Source organism: Sitophilus oryzae, unplaced genomic scaffold (genome assembly GCF_002938485.1).
Source record: "Sitophilus oryzae breed Bouriz unplaced genomic scaffold, Soryzae_2.0 scaffold_1181_pilon_pilon, whole genome shotgun sequence".
Classification (NCBI taxonomy): domain Eukaryota; kingdom Metazoa; phylum Arthropoda; class Insecta; order Coleoptera; family Curculionidae; genus Sitophilus; species Sitophilus oryzae.
Genome location: NW_022145817.1, coordinates 1,962,153 through 1,974,214, shown reverse-complemented (window position 1 = coordinate 1,974,214; position 12,062 = coordinate 1,962,153). Strand labels below are relative to the sequence as shown.

General features: G+C 29.3%; 1 protein-coding gene and 1 long non-coding RNA gene across 3 annotated transcripts in view; both read right to left on the bottom strand.

Moving 5' to 3' along the window:
- LOC115891478 (tyrosine-protein kinase Btk29A) overlaps positions 1–12,062 on the bottom strand; it is a 106,600-nt gene that overhangs the window by 30,982 nt on the left and 63,556 nt on the right. For both annotated transcript variants that reach the window (XM_030911933.1, XM_030911934.1), the window contains one exon: positions 10,310–10,526. In XM_030911933.1, the coding sequence (XP_030767793.1) occupies positions 10,310–10,526 (217 nt within the window). The remainder of the gene's footprint in view (positions 1–10,309; positions 10,527–12,062) is intronic.
- On the bottom strand, positions 4,207–6,266 carry LOC115891480. The gene is made up of 2 exons (XR_004051865.1): positions 6,179–6,266; positions 4,207–4,565 (listed from the first exon to the last, which is right to left on the bottom strand). It is a non-coding gene; the product is annotated as an uncharacterized LOC115891480 (long non-coding RNA).

The following is a 12,062-nucleotide window of genomic DNA, read 5'->3' as shown; positions in this document are numbered from 1 at the left end:
AGCTATAAGATGTTTTAATTTTTCACAAATATGCGCTCATAGTGCACACACAATTTTTAGCCGACCATACCAATAGGTATGGTAGGCTATTAAGATCGGCAAAAAAAAGTTTTTTTAATTTCACTCAAAATGAGTTATTTGGGTCATAAATGACCTAAATACAAAATATTTTCATGGTGTCTGTCTGTCTGTCCGTCTGTAACACGATAACTCAAAAACCGCTAAACCGATTTTAAGCAAATAATTAAGTCGCAGTTTTTGAGATAGGGCGGATTTAGTATGGACGGCTATACGTGGCTCCCGGTGCCATTTTTTTTTAAATGTGGTTTTTGGTGTGTAGGTGTTTTTTGCCAATAAAAAAATACGAAAAACTCTTTCTTTCAACAACTCGTAATACAAACTTAAGCCTTTAATTACAGTTAATTCCGCAGCCGTATTGATTAGCAAAGCGTTTTATATATACCGACAATTTGATTTCAGAGTTTTCAGAATTGAATTAAGATTCGAATGTTGCCTTGTGGAAAAAATTACATCGGCATCCTTCTCGACGGCAACGGCAAAATTACCACTTTCAATCGTGCGACCTACAAAGCAAAATTATTACGACGCTCGTCGCCATAACAACAGAACTGATGAATCGTGTTCCTAGCGTACACAACATACACAAGGATACAACAATTAATTATACTTATTAGGATCAGTCTCGTCTAGGACAATATTAGTTTAATTCTATAGGAATTATGTACTCGTACATGTGGCGGATTTTAATACTAGGGTTGGGTGTGTTAATTGTAAAGTTGCTAACTAATAAAAAGAGTGGCACCTTCATTTCGCTCTTCAAAATTAACCAAGGCATATATTGACATGAGACAAGAAGAAATATACTCAGGAGACATAGTTCTGAAATAATGTTTTAGGAAAATTTGCTCACGAGATTATCGTACAGGTGTTTTAAAGTTAGAGTAAAAAAACAACCATTTCATAAACCCTGTATAATAAAGCCCAATACAAAAGTTTATAAAAAAAGATTTTCCGAATTAAAGTTGACATATCTATATACAGTTTATCAGAAAATCATGAAAATTGAGCTAAAAATAAAATATACAGGGTGGCGCCTCTCATACGCCACGGAAACTCCAAGGAGAGCGGTAGTTTATATCGAAATAAAATTTTGGCAGCATATGTAGGTTAACTGAAAGCATTTTATAAAAAGATATAGAATTATACAGGGTGTCCCCCAAAAAAGTTACACATCAAAGTTGTGCTTTTTTTTTAATGTCACACCCTATATATTAATTGATTTTCGGATTCTAGAAAAAAAAATAAAGGTGAGTTTTATTAAAGAAGCATATACCTAAAATATAAAGATTTTGACATATTTCACATCTTGTGAAAATGAAGAGTAAATTCTAAATTTCGATAACAGCTACCTAAATTTTAGTTGATCTTGTATAGCCTGATATTTAATTACAGTAACCACTGTATGTTAACCCAAATTAAAATTTAACCCGAAAAGTTATACAGGGTGAGACAAAATTAATATGGAACATTAGTGACTTTAAAAAGCAAGTTACACCTTTACTTTAAACGGAACACCCAGTATATTTTTCCGGTGTTCAATGGGGAACTTATATAACTTCAAAATATTATTAAGGTTGCCTACCCCTCGGACAAAGATTTTCCTAGATATTTTAATTTTTATGATTTTGCGTCAGTAGATCTTATTATTTGAAAAAATCTAGGGTGGCTGTGTGATATACCTTTTGTTAATTTAACAAAAATTAAAGATTGTAGAGTAAAATACTCAACGGTAATAAAAAGATACATGTTTAAAAGATATTTTAATTATTACAGAATTAAAACTAGATATCAACCCATAATTATGTGACAAAAAATAGCTAGATGAAATGAAATGCTGAAAATGCTTCCTTTCCTGCTGTTAACTGCATAAAATGATTGTTTTTTAAAAAGGATCTTTTCCTTTTAAAAGGCATATGTAGAGTTCGACCTCGAAAAGCAGCTACAATAATTTCTCTCATGTTGTCGACAATAGTTGGTCGAGTTTTGTAAACACTGTCTTTAACATATCCCCATAAAAAAACCAGACTAGGATAAAATCAGGAGCATTTAAGTATTCTGTTAATTGGTGAATGCGCATTGCATTCACCAACTAATAGAATCGAATCAATTCTCTCTGATGTAGGATAAGTTTGCATTTTCGGCAAATTTCTGAGAATTTTTTTTTGTTTTAACCGACACAAAATGATAATTAGTTGTTAAAGTTGGACTAATTAGACAGCTATGTTGAAGTAACGTCAGACATATCACAGCCACCCTAGATTTTATCAAATAATAAAGATCTACTTAGATCAATCATGTAAATGAAAATATCTAGGAAAATCTTTGTTTGAGGGGTAGGCAACTTTAATAGTATTTTGAAGAGACATGAATTCTCCATTGAATATCGGAATAATATAATGGGTGTTCCATTTAAAATAAAAGAGTAACATGCTTTTAAAGGTGACCAATGTTCAATATAATTTTGTCTCACCCTGTATAACTTTTTGGATCAAGTTTTAATTTAACTTAAAGTACAACAGTTAATTTAACTACATATTAAGCTATATCGAATAAATTCCAATTTAGGTAGCTTTTATTGTAATTTAAAAATTGTTCTTTATTTCTAGAAAATATTAAATATGTCAAAAACCTTACATTTTAGTTATATACTTCTCTTATAAAACTCACCTTTATCTTTCTCTCAGAATCCGAAAATCAATTAATATATAGGGTGTTTCATTACGAAAAACACAACTTTAATACTAATATGTAACTTTTTTTTGGGACACCCTGTAGAACTCTCTATATTTTTAAAAAGTGCTCTGAATTAACCTACATATGCTCACAAAATTTCATTTCAATACAAACTGTCGTTCTCCTTGGAACCTCCGTGGCGTATGAGAGGCGTCACCCTGTATATATTATAAAATATGCATATCACTTTAAACTTGACAATAAAAAATTCCGTTGCGTTTTTTTGTATCTGAGGGTAATTAGTCAAAATAAGTTTGCTCATGACTAATGATGTAAAGGGTAATATTACCGATTTATAAATTACCGGTTATTTTACATCACTACCTACTCATGACAGAAAAATAATACTGTAAGTAATTTTAAACTTATATTTGTTACCTCTTCTTTATTATCTCGTTTAATCATGTTTATTTGGTCAAAGAATGTTCTATAAAGCAATCTTACTTTAATATTTTCTAGAATATCATAAATAGTACTTCAAACAGTCTCGTCTTGACCTGTTTTCTCAATGTTCTTGATAGCTTATTAGATATTTTCTAAAATCCAGCTACTTTGTCCCCTTGTGCCTTCACCTATTTTAACTTTATAGGTAGTAATAAATCTAACTTCTACCAAGTAATTTTCGAATTATTAATTGAGTTTCTGCAATGTCAAATGCAGTAGTTCGATATTAGGTAGGCATACGTAAAAAAGTAAATGAGTTGAAACCATAGACTTAGAATAAAATATAGACTGAGCATCTCATTCATAAATAGCTGGAAGATGCGGACAGACAACGTCTTGTTATTGTTGTGTTATTGTTTTTGGCTCTAACGAGTGCGACACGAGCGATAGATAGGCTGTCTCCGTCGTAACGGTCGTTTCCTGACGGCTCTGCCGCCCAACGCAACACTGTCTTTTTGTTTCTTCAGCACCTGCACTCTCCGTATCATAGGCGGGTATTTTTTTAATTTTAATGAAGCTATAATTCAATTAAAAATATATCGTATTTAAACTTTTTATATTATTAAGATTTAGGATAAAGAAAATAGTTTAATATAAAGCAAAGTTTAGGACTTAGAAAAAATACGTCTTAGAGTCTAAAAACGATAAAAATAATAAAGTACGTGTTATAGAAGAAATTTTAATAATCGAAATTATTTAATTTTTGAAATTGATGATAAATTATTAATTTAATAAAATATTAATTTTAGTCAAACATTTACAACTCTAATATTAATCAAAACAGGATCTATTCTATAGATATAATAGAACAGAAAGAGAAAAAACTTTATAATTGTTTAATTTTTTTTTCCGGTAAAAGTGATGTCTTATTATGTAAATTAGAAAAAACAGGAATCTGTTCCATTAAAGCAAGCTTTTAGGAAGTGAATAAAATGAAAACTACATTTATTTAACTCGTTACTGTCTTTATTATAGAGTAAGTATAATAATGGTAATGGTGACTATACTTTATTCAATGGAAATATGCACCAAATTCAAACAAATATAAAAGGCATGAGTATAAACAGTATTACTACAGTAATATTGAACATTGGTTCAAAAATATTACATTAATATAATACAATATTACTGTAGGTATTACTGTCAACGTGCAAGCTTGTTTGAAGCTTGATGTATTTGTATGCGCTTGGTACATCTTGGCGTTGGAAAATGTATAGAAAATTATTAAGAAAAACTAGTACGTAATGGGGGATATCTTGATATACAGAGTGGTCGGAATTGTATTCAGGAAACTTTGGCAGCATAATCTGCAAATAAAATCAGTAAAAAAAATAGTATAAATTTATGTCCTAAAATGCTTCGTTTCAGAGATACAGAGTGTAGAAATTTCATTTTTATTTCGCTTTTTTCCAAATAATTTATGAAGAATGTATTGATTAATTCGTTTCCAAATATCTTGAGAACTATACTTGTGGCGAGTGTCAACAAGAGACCTTATTAAGTAAAAAACGTTGGAAATGTAAATTTTTCTCAGTAGTTTTATATAGATACAGACAAAAAGTATTACTCTTCAAATAACTTAAAAAATATGTAGGTGGCGCCCCCTATTAGTAAAAGTCAAATTGACATCTAAATCTAATTTTTCATGTCAAAAAACTCCCAAACGCCAATTTTCGTCCAAATATTGACGTCACTTCAGAAATTATTTGGAAAAAAATCGAAATAAAAATGAAACTTCTACACCCTGTATCTCCGAAACGAAGCATTTTAAAAACTTACAAGTTCATTTTTTTAGAAAGCCAATGCAACATTTCTGAGTTTCAAATAAAGATAAAAAACAGTAAAACATATAATAATAATATGTAAATTATTTTCTTGGATACATACATATATGGCAAATAATAACAGATTGTTTTATTAAAGATTTACGTTTTGGTTAATTCTAAAACTATCTTCAGATTATATGTGATATTACTTAAGTGATATTACATTATAAAAGAAAAAATGAAAATTATACCTTATAATCGAAAAAAAACGGCGTCAGCGATGGCTATGAAATGAAGATCGCTGTCATTTTATATGTAAAATTATATGGAGTATGTATCGATGGTTTTTTCCAAGCCAACTGGACGCCGTTTTTTTCGATCATACGGTATTACAAATTAATAATAGATTAACAGTCGAGAAAAAAAAAGAAAAAACTCTAGGTAAGTACTGGATAAATTTTAAAATGGCATATTTATTTTATCTTTGTTTAATATAAAAAAAACGAAATATCTACCTGGTTTACATAACCCTGTATAATTTGTGAAATAATAATGGACAAAAATGCAAGCGGTAAGAAAAATATTTACAAAAAATATGTACTTGTTTACATTTCTGGACCATTGTTCGTCATTTTTGTTATCATAATGGTGACCCTATCATAAAAACGTAGTTATTTCTATACCTGATGTGAAACTATAGGGAAAAAGTAATGTTTGTAAAATATTTTAGTCTTGAAAAAAAATAAGGAATGTTTGGTATTTTAAAATGTTTGGTAGCTTGTAATTTTTTCGACTTTCTCGATTGTTTATAGTTTATAATAAGCCTTAAAAATTGTTGTTTCATAATGGAATATCATTCTGGAATTCCTGTATGTTATTTTAGATTCTAAGGATGGTTTTAGAATAAAAAGAAACACATTTTTCATAAAAAAAAGCATTAAATTAACCAATGCCCAAGAAAATAATGTGTCTACTTCTTATGTACTTAATAATGTATCTACTCGTTATATTAATAACGAGGTTAGTAAGAACCTTTACGTAAATGATAAATATAAAAAATACAGATTTTCCAGGGTTTATAATTTACTAAATTATTATCTAAATAAGCGCCTTTCTACAACGCCACTGACGCCAAAATAGTAAATTTGACTTACCTGTGGAATGTTGTTCCAGGACTTAAATAGTCCAATTTCTTACAAATTTGGCACTGACGAACCATGTTTTATAGTTTTTAAATAAAAGTAATCAAAATAAACACTAAACCGACACTACACACTAAGAAAATCGAATCCAAAAAAATACAAAATCAAAACATCCAATAAAAACAATAAAATAGCCATAGAGAAACTGTGACAACAAGGTTTTACGACACGTGCTTTACTCTACTATGGCTCTACTACGAGAGAATAAAGAATGAACAGGCGACCCGGCGATTGATGGGTGTTGCCAAATTGTAAAGAATTTGTCATTTTTAAATAGTCTCCGACTTATAATTTAGTAGTATAGGGACTATTTAATACATCTTTCTACTATTAAACACTACTTTATTAAAATACAGTTTTAATATCTCAATATATGTGTATAACAACAAAAAAAATATTAATAATATTTTAGACGTGACAACATAGGCTGGAGGCGAAAGACTCAGACGGCCGAGGTCAGCTGCACCCCGGAGTAAACATGTTTACAAAAATTAATATTGGACCGCGCTTAAATGTAAATAGTGTAGTCTATATTTTATTCTAAGTCTATGGTTGAAACCTTATTTTTAAAAATAAATTTACAGTATGAAATGTAATTTTGCTCTGGTTGCATTTGAAGTTTTTGAAGAATTTAATGAAAAAGTTGATAGTAGCCAACTTTGTTGTTTAAAAAGGAGATTTTATTTTGTTTCAAATGTTAATTTCCTGCAAATCACATCAAACTCTCTATATCTCAAATATTCCGAAACAAAAAATTAAATATAAAAAACTCTAAATAATTTTAATAATATAAATTATTGGTACATACAATTATAAAAAAAATTATAAAATAATATCAGAAAGTTGTCATACATATCGGGTGATTAGAGAGATATGTATGTAAGCCGGACTCAGACGGCTCATATATTTGACAAACATTTGTTATACTCTGTTTTTTTTTTCTCAGGTAAGATTTCGACAGACGATGACAGAAGAAAAGCAGATGACGTCCCATACCAATCTATTTATTTTACTATAAAAAGTTTCTAATAATTTTTAAGTTATCTATGGATGGGTTTAAATATAAATCCGTCATACGTCGTGTCTTGTTGTTTTTAACCAGTTTTATTCGTTTATTTAAAAAATGACAGATCGTATTTCAATTTTATTGGTTTGACGGAACGATGAACGACAAACGGACGCCGATGCGTATGAACTCGCCTTTAGATTTTTGTCATTTTTGACGCTTGTCAAAGTCTTGCCAAATTATAGGTTATAATTTTGTGTCAATTTTTGTTAAATACCCTGCGTTTCGGAAGATGGTGCATTTTGATTCGTATTATTACGTGTGTTTTGTGTCTTTTGAAGTCAAGTGGAGGAAAAATCGAGTGAAAATTATCTGTAGACCCAGAGCACAGTTTATGGTTAATACTCGCTGCCCAGGCAGAAAGTCTTAATACACCAATGAAGTTGCCATCGATAAAGTTTGTATACCATTTCGTCGTAGATAAGTGCATCTCGTATATGGTAGAAGGATCAAACTAAACACATACTAAAAACCGGAGTAGCTGTAAAATATCGACATCACACGATAGGTAAATAATGGATTTTAGTACTGCAGAAAAATAATGTCAAAAGGTACTGGTTTAAAAAAATTAAGATTAAAGTAAATTAATCAACCTTTAAGGTATAAAATTTGGTAGGTGTTATTATTAATAAAATAGTTTGTTTTATTTACCTATGTTGTTTTATTTATTCCTGTGGAATATTACAAATTTGTATTTGTACATATGTACATAAGTTATATTGATAAATAAAATCATAAATGCGGGTAGTTTCATAAAGCTTGAAAGTAAATAATAGTTCTTTTTTTATATTTCTTTGGTATGTAGTGTCTTGTTCTTGTTTGTTTTGTATTAACACATACAGTTTTTATTAAATAAAATAACTCGATTACATTTTTTCAGTTTTATACACTTTTTTTCACAATATTTTGAAGTAATCACTTGTCATCTTGTCAATCAAATTTTAAATATATCCTGCTATGCGTTCCAGTTGTACCAACTTATTTCTTTGTAAAATAAAATAAACTACTTTGAAATTAAAATGACAGACACATCTATCACTGTCAAGGATCTTCTCGTTGGACAGACTATACTGGCATATGTACATATACAGAGTTGTTCACCACATGCGACACGGAGTATTGTAGCTAAACGATTAGATTTTTACAAATTGTAAGTTTTGGGTTCGTTGAAGAACTGTTAGAGCTGCAATTTAAAAATATTTTTACAAGATACAGAGTGTCCCAAATAAATAAAAAATATCAAAGTTGTATTTTTTTAAATGGAACACCCTGTATATTATTACATTTTTAGTTTCTACGATTAAAATAAAGGTAAATTTGATTAAGGTTTATCACCCATAAACTTTACCGTTTTTGAAATATTTTCAATTTTGTGAAATTGCAGTAAAAATTTTAAGGCTTCACTTCTCCAAGGGTATCAAAGTTTTTAATACTAAATATTTACTGAAGTTTAATTATTGATCAGTTATTGTGTTGCAATAATAAAAATAATACTACATCATACAGAGTGTCTAAAAATTTATTTTAATTAATTTCTAGCTTTAAACGGCAATAACTTGTTTAATTTAAATGGAACACCCTACATATTTTAGGAGAATCAGATGCACAATTTAATTGTCCATCAAATTGTATCATATTATTTTTTACTTATCCCTTCAAGTTTTCGTAGAAAATGCATTTTCTTATAATTTAGACCACATCTACCCATGGAATATTGACATTTTAGATTGATTTTAAAGCAACAAATGGACAAAATGTACAGGTGCTAAAAACGATAATATTACCAGCCTGTTTGTATACAAAAATAAAACTATTTGAATCTTTAAAATTTAAAATTATTCTAAATAAATGTGGATTTCGAATCAGAAATCAATATAATACTAAGTTATGAAAATGAACGTCAAAAAATGAAATAAAATTTTTAAGGTATTACTTTTTACCACACTGTCTAATACACATACAAAATTGAGTTTTTTAGTATTTGGAGCAATTATTATTAATCAACGCAAACAGTCAATTAATGTAGTTTGAATACCGGAATCATATTAAATTGGTCCTCTTTTACAAATATTTAAACATTTTTTTTAATGACATAAACGAACTATACCGACAATATTAGTATTTGTACCCTTTAAACATTTTTTACATCTTTAAAAATAATCTAAAATGTCAATATTCCATGGGTATATTGATAATTGAGGTCTAAATTATAAGAAAATGCAAGATTAAAATGCGGTAAACCTTAATCAAATTTACCTTTATTTTAATCGTAGAGACTAAAAATGTAATAATATACAGGGTGTTCCATTTAAAAAATACAACTTTGATATTTTTTATTTATTTGGGACACTCTGTATCTTGTAAAAATAGTTTTCAATTGTAGCTCTAATAGTCATCCAACGACCCCAAAACTTACAATTTGCAAAAATCTAATAGTTTAGCTACAATACTCCGCGTCGTATGTGGTAAACAACCCTGTATAATATGAAACTTGCTTAGAATAAATACCCGAAATATATAATAAATGCTCGAAATGACAGAGTTGGCTTGGAAATGAAGACCGCTGTTATTTCATATGTAAAATATTATGGTAAATGTCTAATCTTCAATTCTAATTCAACTAAACGACTTTTTCCGATCATACGGCATATTCAGTATCTATAAAATAATTTTTATTTTTGTTGTTTATTCTATATTTAACACGAATCAATTTTCAAAACATAAACGCGGATTTTTCATCCAAAGATATTTTCGTCAAACGTATTACAGATATTACACATTTTAATATGGCAACACTGTCGCTTTCAGTTCCACACCGGCTTCGATATGCCTTCGCTGGCCGAGAAAATAAGTGTTTTATGCGTTGGCCGCAGAAAGATTGGTGTCTACACCGTACAGCACTTGAGACGTAAGGGAAAATCAAATCAACCATGTAGCAAATTCAGCCATTAGGTTGTGTATTTTCCCAATTCTTTCAATCAACGGTAAAAGTAAATAATTAATCAACATTTGCTTACCCTTTGGAGTCTCTAACTTTCCACCAGTGTTCTTGGCTATCGTCTATCACTTCGTACTCCTGGTTTTTGTCCAGACTCAAATCTCCGGTTTCGATGGCCTTGTAATTGTACAAGGCTACCACGACCTTGGTCCTCGGAGTGGACTGTTTGTCCTTCTGCTTAGAAGAAGGCGTACCTGGTGTTCCGCCACCGGGCATGATGGGACTCGATTGTGTACCTAAAACAAACAAAAAGAGATAAATTAAAATAATATGCCAATAGAAAATGGAATCATAAACACGAAATTCACACTAACCCAGGAACAAACAAGGGAAGGTTATTCAATCGTACGTAAAGCCACGCCTACACATAATATGTGTACAGACAAAACGTAACAAGTAAAACATTCTGTGACTGAAAAGCCCGATACGTGTGATGTTATCTGTCTACCGTACTCCAGACATTCAAAAATCTCATTGCTTTGTTGCCCCTTTACTTTTTGGTTGTCACTCTTTAAAACATCATAGTTGCCAGGATAAAACAAAAATATTTATTAATAATCATTAACAAGTAGTTTACTAATTAGTTACAATTATTATTATTAGTTTACCTAATTAACTTAACCCAACTAAATTAGAATTACAGTCCTGAAGTTCTTGGTGTATTTCTATATTATAAAAGATGACACTTTGATTCTCCCTTGGAGCGAATAGCCATAGATTAGAGTAATACTAGATTACCTAGTTGTTGACAACTACTGATATAGGAATTTTCTTCGACATAAAATAAAGTTTTTTCTCGTAGGAATTCTGGTTTATATTTCATTTCGTAAAGCCAATATTACTACTGCCACGAAACCGTTCCATTACAAACTTATAATTTTTCCAGATAATCTACATCTATTCTTATAATATGTACACTACCTACACTTATAACAACAAATTAAACTAAAATTCCAGTTTTGTTCTTAACTTGCTTAACAGACATATCAAATTTTGGATAATTATTACTTTTTGTCACATGACTATGATTATATAGCGTAATTGTATTAAAAATATGGGTAAAAATTAAAAATAGAAAAAATTCAAATAAAACGCAAACTATTAAAAATAGGTATATGACATACTTAATAAGAGTGGAAGAGTTTTGTAAAATCTATCAGAAAAAATGATAATTTATTGGGTGTACCATTTAAAAAATTTGAAATTTCTTAATTTTAAGTAGTTGAAATTCAAAAATATATTTTGAACACCTTATACCATCTAACTAAAATATCTTTACATACGTTTTTTTCTATATCTTTATAAAATTCTCCTACCAAATTTTAGTTGTCCAACTTCAGAAACAATAGCATCACTGACAATTTTTTACTACACTGCAATCTAACATTTGTTTAAAAAATTTAAATATTGCAAAAACTATTTATTTTAGGTATGTAATATTGTATATAAAAAAGTTATGGAATTTTACGCAGAATCTAAAAATAAAATAAAAAATAGGGTGTTGCATGTAAAAAAACATATGTTATATTCCCCACAGTTTTTTGAAGCACCCTGTATACTCTATAATAATTTTAAAATGTGTATCTTAACCGTCCCTATAACTTTTATATTAAATATTTTTTGTATACCTCGAAACAAATGAGATAATGGACTTTATCGTTGACTCACTCTGTACATCAACGCATAGTCAATATTATGAAGATTATGCAAAGAGTTCAACATGTCATTGCCTAATGGTAGGAATACATGAAGTGTTAGTCGTCTATTATTAA